The sequence below is a fragment of the Ahaetulla prasina genome, chromosome 3 (assembly GCF_028640845.1).
Source record: "Ahaetulla prasina isolate Xishuangbanna chromosome 3, ASM2864084v1, whole genome shotgun sequence".
In the NCBI taxonomy this organism is placed as follows: Eukaryota; Metazoa; Chordata; class Lepidosauria; order Squamata; family Colubridae; genus Ahaetulla; species Ahaetulla prasina.
This window is the reverse complement of record NC_080541.1, coordinates 80,789,225-80,816,294: the sequence shown is the minus strand read 5'-3', so window position 1 is coordinate 80,816,294 and position 27,070 is coordinate 80,789,225. Positions and strand designations below refer to the sequence as shown.

Below are 27,070 nucleotides of genomic sequence, written 5' to 3'. Positions count from 1 at the left end.
ACATCATTCAACCAATCCCTTCCAAGAAGGGAATCCAAGTGCTTAAATAAAGTTTTGCAGACACGCTGACGTCAGTCCTCTGCTAGTAGACAAAAGCGCCTTCAATGCCTTTGGTTTTTTTAACATCCTTCCCTTTGGAAAATGATTTGGCTGCAGACTATTGCAAGGAAAGAACAGAAGCAAACAGTCTAGTGCCAACACATGGCACAAGCCAGTTTCTATACTGTTTGGGATAACGTCCTTGTCTTTCTATCTTCCAGAGATTTATCCCAGAGACGGCGCAGTGAAGGCAATCTGATTTTATCCATATTCTTGCTGTAAACATTGAGAAATATGCCAAGGATAACTAATAAACCTGACCACACGTATCTAAAAGAGGTGGGTGAAAGAAAAAATCACATGAGCAACTGCATGTGTAATAGTCCAATATGTTAAGATTCATACAGAAAGCAAAACAGCCGCTGTAAAAGTGAAACAAGTTATATACAGATAGTTCTCTACTTACAATTCATCTAGTAACCATTGCAACGGCACTGAAAAAAAAAGTGACTTACGACCATTTTTCAAAGTTGCATTCCTGGGGTCGTGTGATCAAAAGTCAGCTTGGCAAACTGACTCATATTTATGATGGTTGCAGTGTTCCCGGGTCACATCATCCCCTTTTGCGACCTTCTGACAAGCAAAGTCAATGAGGAAGCCAGGTTTACTTAACAACCATGTCACTAACTTAACAACTTGTGGCTCAACAGGCTAATGCAGTCTGTTATTAACACAGCTGCCTGCAATTACAATTACTGCAGGTTCGAGTCCCACCAGGCCTAAGGTTGACTCAGCCTTCCATCCTTTATAAGGTAGGTAAAATGAGGACCCAGATTGTTGGGGGGGGGGCAATACAAGTTGACTTTGTATATAATATACAAATGGATGAGACTATTGCCTTACACAATGTAAGCTGCCCTGAGTCTTTGGAGAAGGGCGGGATATAAATTCAAATTAAAAAAACAAACAAACAACTTCAGTGATTCACTTAATAACTGTGGCAGGAAATGTAAACTGGAGCAAAATTCACCTAACGTCTCACTTAACAACAGAAATGTTAGGCTCAATTGTGATCGCAAGTTGAGGTCTACCTGTATTTATTTTATATATTATAAAAAAATTGCTTATATGCTTTCATTTATTTTTTCCTTCACTTCTTTATAACGTAAATAATTTCAACTGTTTCAAATGAGATAATTTTTATAATGAAACCAAGGTTTCTCAAACTTACTTTCCCACCCCCAATTTACAAGTGAGAGTACATTTGATTCTGATTTTTATTTTTAGGGGAATGGGAAAACTTTATTATCACAATAGCTCAATTGCTCTCCTTATGCATGAGTTTCATCAGGAAGGAGGAAGGTGTAGAGTGGTCTCTGTCCCAACTTGCCGGTCACTGATGTTTATTTATTTATTTATTTTATTTGATTTTTATACCGCCCTTCTCTCGAAGGACTCAGGGCGGTGTACAGGCATAATAAAACCGACAATACAATATACAAGTTTAAAATACGATTTAAAAATCTTATTTAAATTAGCCCAGTGATTAAAATTTGCCCTACTAAGACACCGTTTAAAATTAATAAATTTAACATTAAAGGATAAAAAGATGGGTCTTGAGTTAGCCCCACAGAAGGCCCCTTCCTGGGGCCGCCAGCCGACATTGTTTGGCGGACGGCACCCTGAGAAGTCCCTCTCTATGGGAGCGTACGGGTCTGTGGGAGGCGTGTGGTAACAGCACCTATCTGTTAATATGACCCTTTGATAGATATAATTGGTGTTGTGGTCTAAAGCAGGGGTCTCCAACCTTGGCAACTTTAAGCCTGGAGGAATACTGGGGTATTCTGGGAGTTGAAGTCCTTCAGGCTTAAAGTTGCCAAGGTTGGAGACTCCTGGTCTAAAGTATATTGATAAATCCAGGTTACCAAATTCTCATAAGAATGCTCATAAAAACAGATAACTTTTTAAGACTAGTTGTTCTACATCTCTACATTCAGAATGCAGACTGATCTTAGAACTTAACCAGATGATGATGTAGGACAGAATTACTTCCTGCTCACTGAGACTGATTAAAGAAGCAGTTGTGATGATAATAATGAAGATGTAGTATGAGATACTTGTTGGCCATAGTCTGAGAATGACCATCATAAGATCTAACTAAACCTTATCTGTATTGTTCTGTTAAATAATTCTAACATCACCATCATAAAGGTCTCGAGTGTAACAACGTATATTTACCAATGGATGGACTTACAAGTGCATCCGCATGTAAAGAAAAGAGAGACATATGGCATTCACTTCAAGGAAGAAAACCCTGCATTGGATGTTGAGTTATCCCAACCACAAAAACAGACAGAAAAAAAAAGTAGATAAACACAAACCACCTTTCTCACCCGAGCTTCTATGGCTTACCAATTCTAGCCTAAATCAATCCTGGAGATTCCTTTCACCTAACAAATGCATGACTCAATGTAGATTCCGAAAAAGGAAAAAAAAATCACAAAAATAAACTAATTAACTGAATCAATAAATACTGATTTAAATTTTAAAAAATAATCCTTAATCTGCATCTATCAAATATTCCTTATCTCTCACAAACACAAAACCCATCTTAACCTGTTTCCCCCCAAAATAAGAGATCCCTTGATAATAAGCTCAATCGGGCTTTTGAGCACATGGCAATAAAGCCAAGCGCTTATTTCAGGATTCAAAAAAATATAAGACAGGGTCTTATTTTCGGAGAAATATGGTACATGCATAAAGAAAGACATACACATACATTGCCTTGCTTTGTTTCACTAGAAACAGCAATGAAAAAGAGAAATAAGCTAGGGATGGAAATGGGAGAAGATGAATAAGGAAAAAAAAAAGAGAAGTCTTATTTAGGTGTTCTAAAAATTGTTAATGTTCATTAGACAAGGAGCCCTTCCAGGGTGCTCTTTCATTAAACTAATCTTCACATTTGTGCTTTTCAGCAAGAAATGTCTACAGCCATTTCTCAGCTGCCTATCTGTTTTTTAGTACTTTCTATTTCTGCTCTATTTCTTAGTAAATGTATGAAAACAGATAAACAGCTGTGGGTGCCTATGTTCAGGATGATCTAGTGCAAATCTCTCATTATGTTATTTAACTGTATAGTTTTTATGAATGTGTTTGAATAAAACATTAAATTTTCACAAACGTGTGATAGAAGAGAAATACTTACTGGAATGTGAATGGCTTTGCAAAAAACAAAAAAGAAAGGACAATTGTCATTGCTTTTCTTCCAGTTGTAACTGAAGGAAAGAAAAACCACAGAAGGATGTTATACATTCATTCCAATCCAACTAAAATACAACTTCTTAAAGAACAGTATAGAAAATATAAATATGAAGCTTCTTAAATCTTGTATTGCTTGATTTCAATTGCCATAACCATTCTGTCCAACAAATATTCTTACTGAAAATTGCTCTAGTCTTCAAGCTTGATACAGTTAGAAGGCACTAGATCAAGGAACGGGAATGTAAAGTAATTAAAAATACTGAAACACAGTGTCTTGAAAGTGAGTGATTATAACTGGTTATTAAAGCGAAAGCTTTCATCGCAGAATGAAACTTATTTATGGTGACAAGCAATTATATTAATTGGTAAAAGATAGGTGATTAAGGCTATCTAACACATACTATGGTATACTAGTTGGTTATTAACTTGTAGCAACCTCTTTAGGCAATAGAATAGTCAAATATCACAGGGCATCTACAGTGGAATTCCCCTGTAGGCACCACATCAGCAAATCGCTAAGAAAGCTTGTCAGTTGTGTGATTCAGTACAAGATGTTGTAGTTGTAGGGCCTCTTATCAACCTTTCACCACTTTGTGGTCTTATTCTGCCACAATGTCTTCCTATGAAATACTATGAAACAGAACTTTCTGCTCCCCACCTGAAAGGACTGATGGTAATTTTAAGACTGAAAAAATGGAGATACAAAGAGAGAAAAGTGATTTGTCCCAGGTCATCCGGCTGCTGGTTCCAGAACAGAAACTGGAATATAGACTAGAACTATGAATGATAAAGTTGTTGATTATTCAGTGTTTTTTAATGATCTGGAGAGACAATGGTTTAATTACATTCATCTACTGGCAAATTTGGTTGATAACTGGGCAGCCTTATCTTGGGTGTCATTTCAGTGGCTGTTAACACATGAGTTACCAGTCAAGACTTTTAGTTTGCAGCTATTGAGACAGTCTATGCTAAACAAAAGAATCAGTAACACAGTGCATTGCCTCGGTTGTTACTTAAATCTCAATATGTAAGCAAGTGTAAGATTGAAATTAGCCACTGTGTCTTTCTTTCTTGACCATGCTCACATCTTTCTCTCCAAGGACAAGAAATAAAGCCTACTGTATGCCTATGCTCTTTCATCTTACAACTTTTGAAAAATCGCAAAACTAGAAAAAAAAATATTTAATATGTTTGAGTCGAAAGCTATATGGCTGAAAGCTGAATGACTATGTCTAAACTAATGCAATGCCACTCAAAATATCATTCTTAATCCTTTATGTGTTCTAAGGAAGGCTGATAAAAACCACTGATCCACTTTTCCTGAAAAAAAAATATTCATGGGCCAATCAAATATCAAAAATAATTTCAATATGTTGAAAGTAGTCCAGAATCTATCTGACAGATATACCCAAGCTCCTTCTACAGTGTTCTGTTCTTGTCTTTTGAATTTTAATGACTATGTTTGGTTTTTTTTATCTGAATTATTTTACAATGGATTGAGAATATTTTTGTGGTGAATATCACCTGTTTTAATTCCATCAGATTTCTTGATCATCTATCATGGTTAACATTGCAATTTGGCAGTTTACTGGCTCAAGGTTGACTCAACCTTCCATCCTTCTGAAATGGGTAAAATGAGAAACCAAGTTGTTGGGAACAATATGCTAACATTGTAAACCTCTTACGAGAGGGCTGTAAAGCACTGTGAAGCAGTATATAAGTCTAAGTGCTATTGCTAACTCTATTAAAGATTTTTTTAAAAAAAAAGTCAGATTAAAAAGATATTTCTAAACAGCTAAATGTATAATTTTAAAAAATATATTGATTATTCTTTTCTATAGCTCATTATGGAATTTCTTATATGAATTTGAAGCTACATTGATTTTTCCCCAATAACATCTATATCAAAATGAAAACATTACATGCTTTTAATTTGCACTCTCACTACTTGAATTAAAAAAAAAATCTAGAATAAAGGAATAGACATCAGAGCAAATGTACAGCGCATTGTATCGGTAATAGAAGACCTTTAACAACCTACTTTAAACATCTAGAAATTACATAGTTTACAGATTTCATCCAAACATGGAGTCTGATTCAATTCTCCTGTAAATGTATAAACTCAGTAATACCTGTTACAGCTAAAAGAGCCCCGAAGATTTTAATCAAAGCCAGGACAAAAGAGATTCCAAAATAGCCAGTCAAGGAGAATAAGAATGCATAGCCGTATGTTTGAACTGGGCGCTGCAAAAACAGTAATAACATTATTAGTAAAATGCTAAACAAACCCTGAGGTATTGCAAAATGAAACAAATGTCTTTAATATGCTGCCTGAACTAAAGTAAAAGTGCTTAAAGCTTTCAAAGTTTGAATTTAATTTTTGATGAATAATGAATAAAGCAATAATTAAATTATAAACATTCCTTGACATTTCAAAGAATACAAAGTAATTCTGATGAGGGTGATTACATATTAAGAGTTTTCAAGCTTTGTTGTATTACTGTACAATGCTAAATGTGTCTACTGAGAAATAATTCCCAGTTCAGTTGAAGGGAATTATCTTTCAGCCTTAATGAATAATACAATTTATTTTTCTTATTTTATATATATAAACAGCACAAATGGAAAAAATATTAAACAGTTCGTCCAATAAGTACTCCAACAACACATAAATGCAAAGTTTACGTTTACCAATAATGAAAATTGTAATAGAATCAACACATTTACCTTTGAACAAAATGTTACTGCAGGAGTTAGGCCAGCAGTGCATGTCAGTCCCAATAAAATGTACACGAAACCTATTGAATAGGAATACAAAACCTGGAATAATTACAAAAACAAATTATTTAAACTTCTGTTGTTTTAAATATGCCACAAATTTGCTCTTTGGATCTGCAAACATTCCCTTTAGGTAGTACAATTTTTTTTACCCATTTTTCAAAATGGATGAAAGCAAATTCTGGCACAATTAGGCTGGATGTTTCTGAATAATTTAAACTTGACTCACAATTAGCACACAGTGTTTTAAGTGATCTGCATTTCACATAACTAAGATTTTGGCAGTCAGCAAATGAGATAAATAAGATCAGCCCTGGGAAAATTATCCAATGGGTGTCATGCAATACCCTAAAGAGCCAGTTTGGTTTAGGAACCTTAGACACCAGGCTAGAAACCAGGAGATCGTGAGTTAGGCGTGAAAGCCAGATGGCTGACTTTGGGCTACTCACTTTCTCTCAGCCCACAAAATCAGGCTTGGGTGATAAGCCTGTCAGTAAATCCCTGTCGCAACTAATGGATCAATATTTAGTTGATCTGAAAAAAGTGGCCCCTGTACTTGCGGGAAAAATGCTAGGAAGAAAAAAAAAGATATGTATTATATTAAGTTTCAAAAATTGAAATGTTTTGGTACTAGAGAAAACTTTCCAGTTTGGTTCTGAAAAATATTGAACTATTATTTTTGAAGGTCTTACATTTTATCCCAACATTTTCACTACAACAGAAGACTTGCTATATCCCAAGATGCTAAATGCAAAAAGTAGCATTGAGGCATTTCATCCTTTACTGGCATTATGTGATATTCAGGTACATTGGCTGCCACTTTATTCCTGAAACAGCTAATTTGTGAACATGTGTTATCTGAATCAGGCAAGAAGTCTAGGAGCAAAAGTTTGAACTATGGACAATACAATTTGGCTTTCACTGCAGTATATGGGTGAAGAACTGTGATCTGTAATCCTTGCTATACACAGTATATTATGGGAAATCAAAGTTAGATTTCAGTGAAACACATTCTTAAATCTCCATCAAAATCAATGGGTGATTATATATTCACTATTACCTTAATCAATGCTTACGGTAGTACATTAATAAAATGCATTTTTCTCTCCTATTCAAATTTATCTCTTACAAAATAAGCCATTTTACATCATTTTTGTAAATAAAAAAAAAGGGGAAGTTTATCACTATAGCCACAATATTAAAGGGCACGTTGTTTTCACTCCAGAGACAGAATATCAGAAAACTGATAGGTGCCCCTGACTAAACACATTAAAAAAAATCTGACATTACTGAATATCTAATATATATTAAAATATTAAGTTCAAACATTTTATGTGGAAGATTAATGTTAGTGTGAACTTAGTGATACGACATAAATGATTGAGAAACTGAATTAGAATTTTGTACGAAAGTTATTTTTAACTAGCCTGACCATATTTTGAACAGACAGGTCTAGTTCCATAATTTGGATTGCCAAGTTGCCAAGGTTGGAGACTCCTGTTCTAGGGTGTCCTTCTCTGATCACCATCCTGTACTGACGTACTCTTGAATTCTCAGTACGGGGCTGCCAACATCTTGTGGCTTGTAACCTTGTTATGGTCATAGTCCAGAGCTATAGCAATTTTGGTCTGAATCTGTTCCTCCATCCCTGGAAGTCTTAGCCATCCCAGACTGGCCCAGCAGGGATCAAAATGTCCAATAAAATGTACTGAAACTGAGCTGTGTTAATGTGACCACTGGACTTTATGCTTCAGTACTATTTACAAACGTAACATTTAATACTATAATCTGGCTAATTATAATTATAAGTGACTGTAGTCAATGATCAAACATCTTGAGACATCTTGAATGTTTAAAACAGGTTCTTCCTTTTTTCTGTTCACCAGCTTTAAAAATAAAGAACACAGATTTAAAAACTGCACTCCAATATATCAATCTATGTCAGCTATTGAGAACTATTGCTACATTTAACATAGTAAATGTTAAAACAACTCTCTAGTGGCAGCCTTCTTTCTAACTGAAGGATAATAAAAAGAGGCTAATGAATGCATAACATACTATCAATATACATAATCCATCTGGAATAGCTGAATGTTTGAAAAGCTCTTTGATCAATTTTTAGGAAAAAGATTTTAAAATCTTCTAAGAAAAGATTTTTTTTATCATTCTTTTAGATCAGAGCAACAGAATATAAGCCATATAACCAGTAATATCTTGCCTAATATTTTTCACTTGAACTTTTAAGAACATGATTTCAAACAAAAGTCCTACAGTTCAACCCTGTATTTCTCAATCAATTAAATGACATTACAAAAAAAAAAGTGAGGATTTACCATTTCAGAATTTGAGCCGCTGTGCAACTTCATTGCTTTTTCCTGCACGTTTCCTATAACTGCATCTGCACACAGGGCAAGGGATATAAGGACCACTCCTTCAAATAATCAGGAAAATAAAAAAGGTATAATGAGGATATATTTAAAGAATAGACATACATAGCCAACAATTACAATTTTAAAAGATACACATATTTATGAAAATGTACAGAATATAAAAATTTTGTAATAATAATCATATCTGACAGTTCAATCACAGAGATTAATATTCACTTGTCAGAAATATATAGCATTTATACTCTTTGTTCTCAGTTGCGGAGGGGGGGGGGGGAGAAGAAAATTAAGCTAATACTTAAAGATTTCAAAGTAGTTGGTTATGAATTGGTTGGAGACCTTGCAAACAATTCAAGGAAAATTAGGAAATTAGTTTGTCTCTTTAGCGTCAAATAGTATTTCAGTTTTTTCTTTGTAATAAATTTATTGACATTTCTAAAATTCTGTTTTCACTTTGTCATTTATGGGGTACTGAGCGTAGCTTAATGAGAATCTCCCCCCTACCAACTGTAGAATCAGGCTGCAGCATAACAAAATTGACAAATGTGGGTCCGAATAGTTTCTGAATGCACTGTAAATGTTTAAATTCAAATACCAAGTTAATGAAACAGGATATGGTATCCCAAATTTAATATTTAAATTGTGTGCTTTCCAACTATGCCCTGAATTTTAAGGTGACGCTGTCCTGTGATGCAAGGTGTGCGTCCCTGTGTGCGCTAGCTACCTGGAATATTTCCTGGGTCAATATCAAGATAATTAGACCTCAATAACTAAGAGTCTCTATTTTATGTAATGTTCCATATTCCTACAGGAATTCAAACAGAAGAGTCCGAATTCAATCAGTCAATAGTTTCACTTTATCTATATGTTCCCTTATGTAAACAACATGTATTTCCAAGTTTAAAAAAGAATAAAATTCCAAAACATGGAAGTTACCTGTCAAGTTGAAATTTGGTGCAACTGTGCTATCGGCTAGAGTAAACCATATTAAGCCCAAGCTCATACATACTGCAGCAGAAACATCTACAAGATTGTAACGTTTCCCTGGGTTGTAAAAAAAAAAAAGGGGGGAGGGGGAGAGAAGAAGCAATGTTGATACTATCTCAGTCAGACAAGTTTTAGCCCATTCATATGATGCTACATTATCAATATTCTTCTTTTCATGTGGGCTATTTCCAAACTGCACAATATTCTCTACATACATATGTACATACATATATACATACAATTAGTGCAGTAATTATCAGTGAGATAGCCATATCTTGCACAGTAAAAAGAACAGTGCATTTTGTGGCATTTAAAAACTCATTCATTTATTATCATATACATTTTCAAAATCTTTTGTAGTAATGTGGTATATTTATATATAATGACAAGAATAGGTGAAACAGGTTTTTTTTGCAAATTGGTACAGCTCTCTTCTGGCAGCTTATTGTTTTGTCATTACATATATTTACCTATACTGATGTGAGAAGGAGCAAAGCTGAAACACTCACTATGCCATTCAAATAACTAATGAAGCAGTCCTTTTATGTCAATGTTCTGACACAATTTCGCAACAGAGAGCTTATGTGCATTCTCTGCCTGGTTTATACTGCCATTTGCACGGCATCTAAACCCTTCTATCATAAGCAGGCTCAAATGGTACAGTTCATCTCATTTTGAGCTGTTTTAGGTATCTGAAAAAGACATTTAGTCTGAAATTTGCAATTTAAGTAGCAAAGAGGATTTCAGCCTTGAAATCATTTTAACATTTGACTTCAAATTTAATTATCACTTAATCCACCTATTACTGTTCTGTAGTTAATCCAGCTAAATAACTATTGCAAATTTCAGAAGCAGAACCAGCTGCTTAAAACATTCTAAGAATGGAGTTCAAAGGAAGTTTTTGCAGTTTTCCACAGGTAATAATTTCCACAAAATACACCAGCTTTCTCTCTATAGATTATAATGAAGCAAAAAGGGGGAAAACCACTAGACCTGATGGGTTTTATCAATAGGGGATATTATTCTTTTGTGCTTGTCTTTCCTGTGCAAGAGTTTTCAAATGATTCGTAAGCATTCTACTTTGTCCTCCTCATAGTTATAATCAGTCAATTAACTATGTAAGTGGCTTGATCAACAAGTAGAGAAAAGGGCTAGGAACATAGTGATGTGCTCTGAGATTACTGAAGAAGAGAAAGAACATTCTTTTCTTGTATTTCACAACATACTTTGGATGTTCATATATGCAGGAGTGATGGGATTTTAAATTAATCCAAAGCATTTAACAAATTATTTGTACTTTACGCATATTCTCTCTACCTTTTAGGCAGGCTAAACCAAAAGCAGGTATGATATTCTTATAACAAGGCAGTTTCAAATAGTTCACCAATCATGTCTTAAATTTATCTCAACAGCCTAAGATAGCGGAAAATAGTTTGCAATTCTTGCTAGTAACAGTGTGCAAGGTATATAAACGTTCCTTGGAAAACATAATTGGATTTGAGGCCTTGTTTCTCATTTTGTTTTCATGCACATTTCCTATTGACCTAAATTTAAGTCCTCTAGATTTTTTTATGGAGGATGGGGCGGGGGGGGGGGGAGGTGTCAGGAGAAACCAATGCTGGGTCTTTACAAGGTTATTTTTTTGAAATGAATAGCAATCAATAGCAAGAATAAGCCATACCTTGTATAAAGACTCCTCCTATCATAACTGGGATCAGTTTACAGCACTTGAAGATTACTTGTGTAGGATAATTCAGATATCCTAAGGAGGTATTTGATAAACCCATAGTCCCCACTGTTAGAAAAGCTATTATCATGTAGGTTTTGCCTGGGATCCTGGAAAATATAAATGAAGCTCTAATGTTGGGAACAAATGGCAACACTATAGAGAGATTTAATTATTTTGGTAAGTAAAAATTATTATTATTGAAGTTGGTGGCTTTTTCTGCAAAGCATGGTATATGTAAATGCTGAAATCTGAATTTTATTAAACGTAAATCAGAATATGTTTAACTACTCAAGGTAAAGCCTCTGTTTTACTATTACAATTTCGATCATTTTTTCTTTTTGTAAAAGAACTTGTATAGCCTTTATGCTTTGTCCCACACTAACATAGTGAAAGAAAAGAATGTGATCTCAGTAGCAATGATTGTCTCACTTCTACATTAATCAATAGGATAATTCTTAAACAGCTGTGCTGACAATTTCACCTTTTGATTTCCCATAAAAATGCCCGATATAAAATCTGTCCCATGAATTTTGCAGCTGCTTTGAGTGCATTTCATTGGTAGAAATATGGAATAAAAGTCCAATGGCTGAATAGACATGTTTCCTCAGTTCTTTCACATTCACATATAGAATGAATACAGGTAGTCCTTGACTTATAGTCACAGAATTACAATCGTAAATTGTAACAGTCATTAACTGAGACACCCACATGACCGGAAATAACATTCTGGCCTTTTCTGTGACAGTCATTAAGTGATCATCATTATTGTTAAGCAAATGATGTGGTTGTTAAGTAAAACCATTCAATTGAACGAGCATTTTTTGATGACAACTGGCAAAAAGCCATTGTGAATCGTAATCACATGACTGCAGTACACTGTGATGGGTCGTAAAGCTTATTACATGGGGGTGGGGGTGGGTACCATTTATGATGGCCGGGGTGTTGAACAAGGGGCAAGGGGTCGCATCGTCCCCTGGGAGCACGTGCTCGATGTTTAAAGGCGATCACGTGCTCCGGCCCCTTAGTCCTTACCCGTTCCCCGGATGGCCAAGATCCTCAGAGCTTGGGTCTTCGGCTGGTGCTGTGCAATGCCCGGTCCGTGGTAAATAAGGCTCCCTTGATTTACGATCTTATACAGAGGGAGTCCGCGGACATTACGGGCATTACGGAGACCTGGTTGGGCACAGAGGGGGGTGTTCCCCTGGTTGAACTGTGCCCTCCAGGTTTCCGTGCATTTCATCAGCCGAGGGCCCAAGGTAGGGGTGGGGGGGTGGCGGTTGTGATTAGAGAAAGTCTAGAGCCGAGGGAGTCCACTGTGCCTCAGATAGCTGGTTGTGAATCCCTCCTTGTGAAGTGGGGCCATAGGAATCAGATGGGTCTGTTGATCGCGTACCTGGCTCCTTGCTGCGTGACTACAGCCCTGCCTGAGCTGCTGGAGGTGCTTGCCGGGGTGGCAGTTGAGACTCCCAGACTTTTGGTCATGGGGGACTTCAACTTGCCATCGGCCGGCTTGTCATCAACGGTAGCTCAGGAGTTCCTGGCTTCCATGACGGCCATGGACCTGATTCAAGTAACTGATGGCCCCACATACACGGGGGGAGGCACACTAGATCTGATTTTTATCTCTGGACAGTGGATTAATGATCTGGTATTAGGAGATTTAATGACGGAACCGGTGTCATGGTCGGATCATTTTCTCCTTCGCCTGGACTTTCAGACCGCCGCTCACCACCGCAGGGAGACGGAGCCAATGCGTTGGTTCCGTCCCAGGCGCCTGATGGACCCTGAGAGGTTCCGGACGGAGCTTGGGCCGTTCCCTGAGGATCTTGCCCACGGCACGACTGAAGAACTCGTGGCGGCCTGGGAGCGGGCCGCGACGGGGGCTTTGGACCGTGTCGTGCCTTTGCGGCCTCTGACCCGGCGCAGATCTCACTTGGCTCCTTGGTTCTCTGAGGAGCTGAGGAGATGAAACGCCGGAGAAGACGCCTAGAGAGTACCTGGAGGTCTAGCCGTTCCGAGGCTGATCGGACACTAGTGAGATCTTTACTAAGACCTACCTAGTGGCAATGAGGGAGGCGAACGTTCCTCGTTTCCACCCTCATTGCATCGGCAGATAACCGCCCGGCCGCCCTGTTCGGTGACTCGCTCCCTCCTTCATCAGGAGGCGGGATGACCCCTACAGGGACGTGCTGAGGAGTTTAACGGTTATCTATACGATAAAATCGCTCAGCTCGGGATAGTCTAGACCAAAATTGCGATGATCCAAGTGGGATGGCAGAGGCACGTCTTGTTGAGGTTATTTGGGACGAGTTTGAGACTGTGGCTCTCGAGGACGTGGACAGGTTACTGGGGAGGCTACATGCGACCACATGTTTACTGGACCCGTGTCCTTCCTGGCTAGTGCTGGCTACTCAGGAAGTGACACGAGGCTGGCTCCGGGGAATTATAAATGCTTCATTGATGGAAGGGGTTTTCCCCGCTGCTTTGAAAGAGGCAGTGGTGAGACCCCTCCTCAAGAAGCCTTCCCTGGACCCAGCTATCTTGGGAAATTATCGTCCTGTCTCCAACCTTCGCTTTGTGGCGAAGGTTGTAGAGAGTGTGGTTGCATGGCAGCTTCCCCGGTACCTGGATGAAGCTGTCTATTTAGACCCGTTCCAGTCCGGCTTCCGGGCCGGCCACAGTACGGCGACAGCTTTGGTCGCGTTGGTGGATGACCTCTGGAGGGCCAGGGATAGGGGTTGTTCCTCTGCCCTGGTCCTATTAGATCTCTCAGCGGCGTTTGATACCATTGACCATGGTATCTTGCTGCACCGGTTGGAGGGGTTGGGAGTGGGAGGCACCGTTTATCGGTGGTTCTCCTCCTATCTCTCTGACCGGTCGCAGACGGTGTTGACAGGGGGGCAGAGGTCGACCGCGAGGCACCTTACTTGTGGGGTGCCTCAGGGGTCGATTCTCTCGCCCCTCCTGTTCAACATCTACATGAAGCCGCTGGGTGAGGTCATCAGTGGTTTCGGGGTGAGTTATCATCTGTACGCTGATGATACTCAGCTGTACTTTTCCACCCCGAACCACCCCAACGAAGCTGTCGAAGTGCTGTCCCGGTGTCTGGAAGCTGTACGGGTCTGGATGGGGAGAAACAGACTCAAGCTCAATCCCTCCAAGACGGAGTGGCTGTGGATGCCGGCACCCCAGTACAGTCAGCTGCAGCTGCAGCTGCAGCTGGCTGTGGGGGGCGAGTTATTGGCCCCAACGGAGAGGGTGCGCAACTTGGGTGTCCTCTTGGATGGGCGACTGTCATTTGACGATCATTTGGCGGCCGTCTCCAAGAGGGCCTTCCACCAAGTGCGCTTGGTGCGCCAGTTGCGCCCCTTTCTTGACCGGGATGCCTTATGCACGGTCACTCATGCCCTTGTCACTTCCCGCTTGGACTATTGCAATGCTCTCTACATGGGGCTGCCCTTGAAGTGCACCCGGAAGCTGCAACTAGTCCAGAATGCAGCTGCGCGGGTAATAGTGGGGGCAACTCGTTGCTCCCATGTAACACCAATCCTGCGCAGCTTGCACTGGCTTCCTGTGGTCTTTCGGGTGCGCTTCAACATTTTGGTTACCACCTTTAAAGCGCTCCATGGCTTAGGACCCGGGTACTTACGGGACCGCCTGCTGTTACCTTGTGCCTCCCACCGACCCGTACGCTCACACAGAGAGGGCCTTCTCAGGGTGCCGTCCGCCAAGCAATGTCGGCTGGCGGCCCCCAGGGGAAGGGCCTTCTCTGTTGGAGCTCCTACGCTCTGGAATGAACTTCCCCCCGGTTTACGTCAATTGCCTGATCTTCGGACCTTTCGGCGTGAGCTGAAAACGCACCTATTTATTCAAGCGGGACTGGATTGAAATTTTATTGGGGTATTTATGTTTTAAGATTTTAAATGGTTTTAAAATTTCGGCCACATTATAATATTTCTTTTTAACCTCTTTTTAATGTTTATATATTGAATTTTTACTTGGCTGTACACCGCCCTGAGTCCTCCGGGAGAAGGGCGGTATAAAAATCGAAATAAATAAATAAATAAATTGTAAAACAGTTGTTTAGTGAGGATTACCTGAATGCTACAGTCTATAAAAGTGGTTGTTCTACTAGTCTACTTTATGCATGGAAGCCACACAGCTCACTGGGTTCCAGATTTTAAGAAGCATTTCACTGTATGTTAAGCCAATTAAAAAAAATCTTTCAAAAGTTTTAAATAACTCTTATTTCATGTTTTATGTGTAGAAACGCTCTATATAAACTAATAAAATATAGGTTTCCTTTTTATTGTGAAAGTTATGCATGCTGCTGAAATTTTTTTATTAATTGTACTTTTGCACTAACTGATATGAGGCTCCAAAAATTACATTTATATATAAGTATTTTCCGTTTTAAAATCGAGTGGCGGAAAGAGGAAAATGTATATTTAAAAGTCACTCGCGTTCTGAAAACTCATCAGTTTCAGACAGTTTCATAAGTTAACATGTAGTTTGCTGAAGAATATTGCTTGTCTCTATAGTTTTATTTTACAAACTGGAGCTAAATTTTTGTATAAATTTTGTCCACTTAGTAAAACTACATATAAGAATCAAATTTTGAAGAATTGAATTTTAAGACTATAAAAAAAACATACCTTCTCCTCTTGTCTTGAATAAGCTGTAATTCTATAAGTCCAAAAATGGAATAAAACCCAAACTGTACTAATGTAAGATACCAGCCAAAGGATTTAAAGCCTTCTACTGAAAATATCAGCTCCTAGAGAGAAAGGAGACAGAAACATATTGCAAAATACGGAATATAATAATATTATATGAGTTGTAATATCAGCTTTCAGTTTAATTTTGGATTAGAAATTTTTATATTGTTTGTTGTCTGTCTCAGGTATAATCAATAATATTATTATATCAATATCTACATAGAACTGATTAACTTTCAAATGAATTTGGGATTAATTAATGTGTACTTAATAGTTGAACATCACCAATATGTATAACACAAATGTCAATATTAGTATAAATAGAAGACATATATAAAAAAAGACACACACACCCCAAATATGTCCCATTTAGCTATTATATATCAACCAATTACCTTTTGAAACCATATGCCTTCTCACATTATTATGAAGTGGTTTGTTTAGGATGATGCGCAAATGAATCAGTGAATGAACCATAATTTATTTTAGAGAAAAAAAACTCATGTTTTATCAGTTACTGATTGCACATCATGCTCAATCCCAGTTGCAGTTAGTAGTCACTTGTCTTGCTTCCCATACAAACCCTGAGCCAGCTACAAGTGCAAGGCACAAACATCTCCAAAAGCAAGGAAAACATGAGAATGTTGCTTACATGAAAGGTTGATTGTAGCCGAGTTTGTACACTGTTATTTTTGTTCTGTACGGTATACAAACTCACTCATTATGATTTAGCATAGCATAAAAAGCAAGCAAGCTATTGTTGCATATCCAACAAAAACCCTGCTTTAGTATTATTCAGAACAGCTGCATTTTATTGCTATTTTATTTTCAAACTTTTGCATAGTATTTGCTAATTTTACTGCAGCTGCACATTTATTTGTTTTCACTGAGCTGCTCACATGTAGTTCAAACTTCATCAATGACTATGTGAAACTGGTATAAAATGCTCCAATGTGTACTATATAACTTTCATAAAATGCTCAATATACATTTTGTTGCTGGTTCACCTAAATACAAAGTCATTTCTATTGAAATTTAAATTCCAATTGATGCTATTTTTTTTAATGCAGAAGATGGAAATTAATCCACAACTTGGAGATGGAAGGCCTCCTCTTGCATCAATATTGCTGCTGGCAATATGGAATTTAGTCACTGTCACTTTCATCAGGACTGAAGCCTTAAAATTATGTGTGTCTCCTTTGAGAAATAGGATTCTGAGTAAGAAAAATCAAATGCCTAGTTACAATATTGGGATATTTGGCTTAGATGCAGTATATGCAGGAAGGATCTGGAGGCCTAACTGGTAACTAACTGGTGTTAATTACCAGTGCAAAGGATTACTTTTTATTTGTTCTGCAGCATCTAAACAGATCAAAGAAATCTTGGGTTATGCCACAAAATCCTTGTAGTCAGATAACAGGAGATAAAATTCCATTGTACTCTGCAATAGTTGGAGAGCACCTGGAAAATTGCCTCCTGTTCTAGTTAAAGACATGGTGAGGCTGGATTTCATTCAAAGGAAAGCTACCAGAACAAAAGTCCAGAAACCAAGCCTTACAAAGAATGGTTAAAGATTTGGGGCATATTTTAGTTTACAAAAGTTAAGGCTGAAATAGACATGACATCTCTAAAATGCGCAAGAATGGGCCGAAAACGAGGGCAGGTCGAGGACTAATGGTTGCAATGAAAAGAAAAGTGATTTAGACTGAAGCTTAGAAGGAATTTCCTGACAGGAATATGTGGTAACTAATGGAACAGTATTCTCAGAATAGTGATAGACTTCTTGGTGGTGGTTTTCAAATGGGAACTGTATGTGTGACTAGTCAGGGATCATTTAGTCACTCAGTAGAGTTCTTGAATCGTATATACTTTCATTAGTCTCTTTATAGAGTATTTCAGACTACTTTTATCCACTGATCCTGATGAAATTCCCTGGAAGAAACCACAACTTATATTTGTTGCTTCTCCTATCTGTTCATTATTCAGATATATTTTTCTGGTTTGCCCTATTTTGCACTTATACAAGGACAATCTGCCTTTTCTCTTATTTGAAAAATTGTTATGTTAGATAACCCCAAAATACCATTCAAAACATACATTATGACTGTATACCTTATGAAGTGAATATATGTTATGATTGTATGTTCAAATTGACACTTTTGATTCAAGATGACAACTCCCTTGAAAACTATTCCATAAAAAGAAAACCACAACGCAGCAGCTAGGTACCAGCAAGGTAGGAGAAAACTTAAAAGCCCTTTTTTCTTGACATCTAGTTTTGTTTTTGTAAGAAATCTTTTTTGCACAGCATGTTTATAGGATCCATAAACTGCATAGCCCAAAGTTTCACCTCACAATAAATATGCTTAAAACCACTTTTACTAAATCTAAATGTTTGCTTTAGGATAACTATTAGCTATTTTACTTATGCTGTTCTTCTCAACAATTTTCAAGGTGCCAGATGGATTATAACATAACTTAATAACAGAGTTGGAAGGGACCTTGGAGGTCTTCTAGTCCAACCCCCTGCCGAGGCAGGAAACCCTACACCATTTCAGACAAATGGCTATCCAACATTTTCTTAAATGTTAAACATTATTCTTCTTAAATGTTAAACATTATTCTTCTTAAACATTATATACAGTAATAAATTATATTTCAAAAAATAATACAACTAATGAAAATTCATATTTGCAAAACATGTATTTTCTAGGTTTATATTTTAGATATTCAAGGATATTATTAAAGATGTAGTAATTCTTTAATCACTACAAAAATTTAAATTTTTGCTAATTCCCAAATTTATAATTTACCTTAATGCTCAGTTGAATAAAACTTTCTAATACTAATGTCTACCTGAATCTTTTCAATGGATTCTGAACTTTGCAAAACCTTTAAGAAAGCTTTAATGAGTGGGCATTCCCACTTTTCTTCAAATGTGCAAATGTTTGTTTATCTTGATAAGAATAGAATTTCCTCTTATTTTAAAATTTTTTACAGCTGCATAAAAATTGCTATAAGCCATGAAAATTGTTTTCTGGCAATTTTTTTTACAATCACACACAAAGAATGATAGTGCATACCTGAAGATATCCATAAATAAGATAAAACAGGAAGACTCCCAAAACACAAATAAAAAACTGCGTAGGTTTGTTAAATTTGCTGAGATTAATTCCGAGGACAATAATATCATCTACTGATTTGATGTGTGGTGACATAGCTTGGGATTTTGATGGTATGCTGATAGAAACATATTTCCGAGAAGAATTGAATTTCATATCCATAATTCCTAATCTTCTGCATTCGGTAGTTAAATGTCTTGTTTGGTTGCAAGCTGAAACAAATAAGGTTAAATTTAATCATAGCAACAGTTAAGGGGGCACCTTATGTATTTATTATGACATTTAGTTGTAATTTGTTTCACACAGATTCTCTAAGGCAATTTAAAAATTTTCAGAAGTTATGTAAATCATTTTTTTGTATAAATTTTATTAAAAATTTTACAGAGAAAATGAAAACTAACACAAACTAATACAGATTGAAGAAAAAAAATAAAAAGGACAAAAGGAAAACAACAAAAGCACACAAAGAAAAGGTTAAAAATAAATAGAAAGAAGAAGCTTTCGCTTAGGTTAGATTTTATGGTTTTGAGCAGAGTTTGCAATAAAATGATTTATTAATAATGATCAGGGTATTGCTAAAATCTGTAAAATTCTGTTAACATATGAGACAGAAAAACAAAAATGAAAGAATGTATGATTAAAAAGGGGGGAAAGGGGTGAAATTTTAGCCACTTTCATGATTTCTCTCTTATACTATATTTTTAAATTATAGTTCAATATTGTTTTATGTATTTCCTATCTAATTTCAATTGTAGCCAGAGGGGGTTTGAGGGATTACATGAAAGTTACTCAAGAACTGCAGATTGTCTATCCCAATTTAGAATGATGTGTGAACAAGTCTCCATATGCTATGGATAAGCTCCATATGCTATCTCCACTTGACGAATGAAGAATGAAATGATTCCTGGAATCCTGGAAGCATCCTTGTCCACAGAAGGGCGGGATGGGAAGGGTGACAAGAAAAGACTATAACAGTATCTAAAATAATTATCATAACAAAAATTAAAACATTAAAAATATATAAAAACAATTAAAACAAAGTAGGCAAAGGGATCTTAACAGTAATGGAGCCATCTCACCAGTTCATCCTTCCCTTGAGGTACCTAGGCCTTCTGATATGACCAGGTCTTAAGAGACCTGTGGAAACCTAGAAGTAATGTATCATGAAGTTGTGACATGATGCATCACTTTGGCATCATCGGGACTAATTGTGAATGTCTTTGGCTAGAAGCTATAGTTCAACAATAGCTGGAAGGCTATAGCTTTTCTAATATACAGAAATTCAAGTAATCATCTTGTTTCTTATTTATTTATACAAATACATATACGATACAATGTATATACATGTATGTGTACTTGTAGGGCCATTGCTAGCATTGTATTTAAAAATAGTGAATTTTCTCTACATTTTGTAATTCTATAGAAAGAAGAGAGTCAATGTTACTGATGCCATATGTACACATCTGTTATCTTGGGTAATTAATTTACTATATTAAAAAAAAATGCTTGGCACAACTTTTCATCCTGTAAAACCTGACTACAATCCATTATTTTACCCTATGGCAGAACTCTTACAGAAGCTTCCACACATTTGCACTTCATGTTAACTTTTGAGATACTAACTTTTAATGATGCTATATCGAATACATAATATGCAATGTGAAATGCATCTTGTTAAATAGTGGATGACTGAAGAGACAGGGGCTGATCTTTGACTTCAACTCTTTTATTAACAAGCAAAACTCAGCAACTCTCTGTCTGACAGCTTGCTCTTTTATAGGGTCTGTCAGACTGCTTAGCCAATCGGCTTGAACTATTTTTCCTACCTAGATGGCAGATCTGAGTAAAGCCTATTTCTTCAGCTTCACTCCCTTATTGAGTATTCAGCACATCTGGTTTAACACAATTAGTCTGTGGGGTCCTTGGTACTCTCTGAGCTTTTTCTTGCAGACATTTCATTACGAAACTGGATAGCAGTGCTAGAATGATTTGGGTTATATAGAGAGTGAACCCCATTCCCTTCTAGCACTGATGATGTTACCTAGTTTGGCAATGAAATATCTGCAAGAAAACAATCAAACTCGGAGAGCACCAAGGACCCCACAATTCAATCCTGAGCTACAAAGATTCTTTTCTCTTGGTATAGATTAATTTGTGCCTTCAATTGCTTTACCAGTAAAATAACTTTAATCAAACCTGAGTTCAAATACATACATTTAGATCCAGACTTGCTACTGGACAAACAGAAGGATAAGCATGTAACCAGCTTTTTCTTAATGTGGAAGATGGAATGTAAAAATTTTGTCACTAGCTTTATACATACTGGATTTTTAGTAAATTCAAAATGCAAACATTCTAAAACAAAAATAAAAACAGATGCACTAAAACCTAACTGCAATTTTAAATTTATTAATTCAATTCTTTTTATCCTCTATTTGTCCATAAACATACACTTACGTATGAGTACCTAAAGTTGAATATTTTTTAAAAAAAAAATCAAATTGCAATCCTAAATTTAATATCTTGGGAAAACGTCTCACTCAAATTCTAACTCAATGAAGCTTACTTCCTAACAAATGCAGCAAGGATTGAACCAAATATGTCTCATCACTGAAAGGTACTTAAACTGTTTTTTAAAATACAGTTTCAAGCCCTTTTGTACTAATAATATATGAATTTCTTGTCTTTAAAAACCACGGAATAAACAAAAACTGAACAGATGACTCAGCATCCATAACAAGTCAGATGATATAATAATGTAACAATGACAAGTGTCATGGTATCAAATAATAATTATATAACTGCACCATGATATTTGACCCAAGTATATAAGTTGTGGTTTTATTTGCCATTCCCCTCTCCAACACTTATGAAGTGAGCTTTTTCTGAACAATGTTGTGTAAAATAGAATTTTTTCTTTCGGCCATAAGATTAAAAGACACATGAAAATCCTAGATTAGCCTATTTTACTCTTAACTTTTATTTCCCATCTTTCACCTATGGCAACCAAAACTAAAATTCAAACTAAATTGGAAATTTAAATGAAAACAAGTGAATATATATTACATTTAAATTTCTTGGGATATTTGTGTGTTATCAGTTTACAGGTTGTTTTTGGAGATAATATATGTTTATTACTGTCCTAAAAGTTTACCAATATAGAAAAGACAATCATTTGATAGATAAGATTGTCTTTAAAATTTGTTGTGTGTCAAATATGAATGCAACAGGGAGATTAATGATAATGGAACATTTCTTTGAAGATTAAGCACCTACAGAAAGAACTGCACCAAAATGGAAATACAATTCTGTTACTGTTTATTATTTCATTTATTTTATTAATAATATTGCTGTTCTAATTCTAATTTATTTTGTACACCGTCTAGAGTTTATGGAGTAAGGCTGTTTATAATCTTATCTATTTTATAAATAAAGAATATGATAAGCCTGTTTTAGGATCTTCCTTACAATCTCTGAATGTTTCCCATCTCAGAATGGCAAGAAATCTCTAAGGTTCATGTTGTTTTGAGAGTTCCTAAAAGAAGGGAGATATGTCCCTCCTTCCGTGAAAAACTGAAATAGGAAAATATGAATGGAGCACAAACAGTAATGTTTAATCAGAACTTCTGTAGGTTCATGTCTTATGTCAGTAAAGTATATCACCAAATATTCATGAGCACATCAGGGCTGTTATGCCTGTTCACTGACAGAGGGTGAGGCACCTATTCAGTTCTGTTCATTTGGAGGTAATTTTGGAAGAGTGGCTCATGCCACTTTCCTTGCCAACTAACATCTATCTTGACTTTCCGACTTCACTAGTTACAGCCAGTCCTTGACTTACAACAGTTCATTTAGTGACCATTAAAAGTAACAATGGCACGGAAAAAAAGTGACATGACCGTTGCAGCATCCCCATGGTCATGTGATTTACATTTGAATGCTTGACAATTGGTTCATATTTATGATAGCTGCAGAGTCCCGGGGGTCCTGTGATTCCCTTTTGCAACCTTCTGACAAGCGAAGTCAATGTGAACACTGGATTCACTTAACAACCGTGTTACTAACTTAACAACCGCAGCGATCCACTTAACTAATGTGACAAGAAAAGTCGTAAAATGGGGCAAAACTCACTTAACAACGTTCTCACTTAACAACATAAATGGTGGGCTCACTTGTGGTCCTAAGTAGAGGACGGCCTGCATTTTAGACATTTAGTTGTAAGAGCTGCCAGTAAGCAACCCTTAGCACTGTTTGCCCCACCATCCACCTTGCCACAGCCCTTAAAGCAGCCCTTAACACATAGCAGTCTTCTTCCTTCCCTCGCTTTCCAGATGCAGCAATTTTTTTTTGGGGGGGAGGAGGGGGAGGAAACTCTTTGACCTGCCCCACCTGGTAAAAGCACCATCAGTTATGAAAACTGATGCAACCGAGTTGCATTCTTACTAAGTGTGAAGCTGCATTTGATAACCCCTTCCAATCAGTGATGAAATCTAATTTTTTTTACTACCAGTTCTGTGGGCGTGGCTTAGTGGGCATGGTGGGGCTTGTTGGGCATGGCAGAAGGATACTGTAAAATCTCCATTCCCACCCCACTCTGGGAACAGCCAGAGGTGGCATCTGCCAGTTCTCCGAACCACTCAAAATTTCCGCTACCGGTTCTCCAGAACCTGTCAGAACTTGCTGGATTTCACCCCTGCTTCCCATCCTCTGAAGCAGGGATCTCCAACCTTGGTCCCTTTAAGACTGGTGGACTTCAACTCCCAGAGTCCCTCAGCCAGCAAAGCTGGCTGAGGAACTCTGGGAGTTGAAGTCCACCAGTCTTAAAGGGACCATGGTTGGAGACCCCTGCTCTGAAAAACCCACTCTCCATTGAAATGATGGGAGCACGCACTTTCACAGCGGTGTAGACAGGGGTCTCCTGCCAGGGCGGGGGTGGGTTGGACTAGATGACCTACAGGCTCCCTTCCAACTCTTCCGTTATTCTGAAATGGGTTGCTGCAATGGGGCGCGCGGGATTTGGGACGCATCAACCCAGAGTGAACCAGAAGGAAAAGGAAGACGTGGATACGCTTCACTCAGCTTGAAAGAGCAAAGCCGGAAGAAAAGGAGAAGGAAAATGCACCGCGGTCAAGGGAAGGATCTGTGTCATCACGGACCGGGTTAAGACCAAGTGGCAAGAAGCCCCCCCGCTTGCCGGGCGTAGTCCAGCCTCGCCCTACTCTATCCCGCCCTATGATCAAGCAGGGGAAAGGAGGCGTTAGTACCTGAGTCCGGAGAGACGGTTTGGCCACAATCAGGAAAGGAGGGGGAGGAGGAGGAGGAGGAAAAAGAAGAGGAGGAGGAGGAGGAGGAGGAAGAGGAGACAGCCGCGCCGAGGTGGAGCGCTCCGGCCGCCGCCACCGCTTCGCTCCCCCCTCGAGCGCCTAAAATGGCGGGGGAGCGCAGAGCTCATCGAACTACCCACCTCCGACATCTGTGACTCGGCGCTTGCTCGGCTTAGCCTGGAAGCTCGGAGACGGCGCTGCGCCTTTAGCTGCTTCGCCGCCTTCTTCTGGGATCGATTTTGCGGTTGCCGCGAAACGCAATCTTATCTTTCGGGAGGTGGGGAAAGAAACGGCGGCAGCCGGCACTGCGGGCGTCCACTGATTCTCCCATTCATTCATCCTGCCTGTGTAACTTTTCTTCGATATCTGTATTTATTATAGATAATATATGTGGAGTTCACCGGATGTACTGCCTTGATCTTCGCTTATAGATGTCAGATAGGAAGCTCAACGTAGGTTTGATACGCTTCTGCTTATCTTCGCATCTTTTTATATATATTTATAACATCTATCATTTGGATAACGAAGAGGAGCCAGCTTTTCAAATAATGTTTGTAAGCCTAGCCATTTGTAGTCGACAAGTCGGATCTTTCCAAACCCTTGCTGCATATTCATGTATTGTCCCTAATCTTTAAATAGAATTAATTTCTTTTTTCTGTAAGTGTATGCTGATCCATGCCAACAAAAAAAATGGCAGACCTGGCCAAGCTTATTTAAAAGTTTTATATAGCTGCCCAATTTATTATGACTCCAAAATTATAAATATGGGAAATTAAACAGAAAACCATGATTACTTTAAAAAAAAAACATAAAATCAAAGGAAATGAAATCCATAACTTCAACTAAGTAGTTTTTGACTTGGACAGTATATGGGTGAGAGATAATGAGGAAATCCCATAGATTAGAGCAGGTAAATTGGAAAGGGAGAAAAAAAACTCACCAAGAGTGCAAATTGACTCATGGGAAACAATAATTAATGTTGTTTTAATCATTTGATTGACTTAACTGTACATGATCATTTGGCTAAGATTTAATTGGGCATCCCTAGTTATTCATAACATTTCCATGATGTCTTCATGGTAAAATAGAGACTTCATCTATCATTTATTTTCAAACTTTCATCCATAGATTATCAGCTTGAATATTTTTAAATTTCCTAATTTTTAACAGTTTATCCACTAAGGCTGCCAACTTATTTCTTTGGTTGCTGAATGAGAGGGAAAAATGGGTTTCATAGGTTAAATATATAGAAGCCATAGCAGGTAGCAAACACTAAAAAATTAACATTGCCCTTTTAGTAAAACTAAAAAATACCTCTTCATTCAAAATAGTATAATGGTGTAACGGACTAATAAATGGAGGCCAAAGAGAGGAATTTTTCTCATTTCAAACTCCAAAACTTTGAGATATACATTTGGGGATATATCAAGTCAAATATTTTTGTTTGCATTTATTCAAACATTTATTCTAGCATTTGTTCTTAGAAATTCCCAGGATGTTTTGAAAAATAAAAACAGAACATCACTATACAGAAAACAGTTAATTAAAACTAAAAACAACCAACCCAACCCTCTAGAGATAACAGTAACAAAAGAAGCAATGTACAATAATCCAAAATGTTAGTCCTAAAGCAAATTATAGAAGCCTGGAATAAAATTATAATTTCATTCATACCTTTTCCTAAAAGTATTATTTATAAGAATTGTATGCTTCCAACACGAGGCGGTAAGATTCCAGTATTGGTTCTGTGTTCAGAGTGATACAGATTGCGCTATCCCACTGGAAATAAATCCCTCCACACATGTTAGTAAGCACCTGTTGATCTAGAGCTTTCAAATGGTGGCAGTTTTCCAATAACTATCAAAATAAAATATAATACTACTTGCATGAAATAACATAGTAGGGAGTACAGGGGAGAATATTATTAATTTTTTTTGCTGAAAACTTTTACCATTCCGACTCCAGTTCAAAAAAAATCTACTATACAGCTACTTTTTAAAAAAAGCTGATTCAGAAAGTAAAGCTGTTTCCTTCTAATGGAAGGTTTCTTGCATCATCTTTCCAAAAACTAAATTTGGAAAGCTTAAATTTCCAAATTTTCTCTTTAACAAATTAGTGATACAGGTGGTCCTTAACCTACGATCATTCATTCAGTGAGCATTCAATGTTATGACACTACTAAATGAAAATAGTTACAACCAGTCCTTGGAATTCCACCTGTCCCGCCACCCCTATGGTAACATGATCATGATCTGGGCCTTTCACATTTACTTAATTATACTTCCTGTGATCACATGATCACTCTTTTCAATCTTCCTTGCTAGCTTCCCCAGAAAGTCAGTGGAGAAGCCAGCAGGAAAGGTGGCAAATTGCTGGGATAAGTTTCCTCCATCTGTGCAACCTGACTCTCTGCCTTTACCAGCTACCTGTGCATATTTTCTGATCTGGGTGAGGCTTTTTTTGCACCCTCCCTGAACCCATGCCTCCATTGCACCCTCATGCACCCCCTCAATCCTCCTTGATTCATACCTCTCACCACTCCCTTGAATCCTCTCACACCCTTCCTGACCTTCCCTCTGTCCCCTTGTTCTCTGTCCTACTTACCTTCCTGCCAAGTTGAGACTTGGAACTTCCTTCCAGCTTCTCCACTGACTGGGTAGGTTCCAATTGCGGTTGTAATTTGAAGACTTTCTGTAGAACAAAATAGGAAATTCTTATTTGGAAA

The 27,070-nt window shown here is 37.5% G+C and overlaps 1 protein-coding gene across 4 annotated transcripts; it reads right to left on the bottom strand.

Moving 5' to 3' along the window:
• Positions 1 to 24,444, bottom strand: SLC35B3 (solute carrier family 35 member B3). Of its 4 annotated transcripts, XR_009154318.1 has the most exons (11): positions 24,286 to 24,444; positions 18,983 to 19,233; positions 15,837 to 15,958; positions 11,134 to 11,288; positions 9,402 to 9,509; positions 8,412 to 8,509; positions 6,028 to 6,120; positions 5,433 to 5,544; positions 4,825 to 4,920; positions 3,245 to 3,314; positions 304 to 369 (listed from the first exon to the last, which is right to left on the bottom strand). XR_009154318.1 is itself a non-coding variant. In XM_058176277.1 (10 exons), the coding sequence occupies exons 2-10, from the start codon at positions 19,181 to 19,183 to the stop codon at positions 219 to 221; spliced, it is 1,110 nt and encodes a 369-aa protein (XP_058032260.1). In that variant the 5' UTR covers positions 19,184 to 19,233; positions 24,286 to 24,444; the 3' UTR covers positions 1 to 218. The 4 variants fall into 4 exon arrangements, 3 of the variants coding, with proteins under 3 accessions (XP_058032260.1, XP_058032261.1, XP_058032262.1); XM_058176277.1 differs by lacking the exon at positions 4,825 to 4,920 and having other exon boundaries at positions 1 to 369; XM_058176278.1 differs by lacking the exons at positions 4,825 to 4,920; positions 24,286 to 24,444 and adding an exon at positions 21,236 to 23,300 and having other exon boundaries at positions 1 to 369.
• Positions 24,445 to 27,070: the final 2,626 nt, after the last annotated feature.

What these genes read in the sequence shown, in the direction of transcription:
- SLC35B3 (XM_058176277.1), bottom strand. Translation starts at nt 19,183, where the DNA reads ATGGATATGAAATTCAATTCTTCTCGGAAATATGTTTCTATCAGCATA. An exon ending in ATTCAAGACAAGAGGAGAAG is followed by an intron (nt 11,289 to 15,836) that starts GTATGTTTTTTT and finishes TATATTTTCCAG; the next exon opens with GATCCCAGGCAAAACCTACA. An exon ending in GCAAAGCCATTCACATTCCA is followed by an intron (nt 370 to 3,244) that starts GTAAGTATTTCT and finishes CACCTCTTTTAG; the next exon opens with ATACGTGTGGTCAGGTTTAT.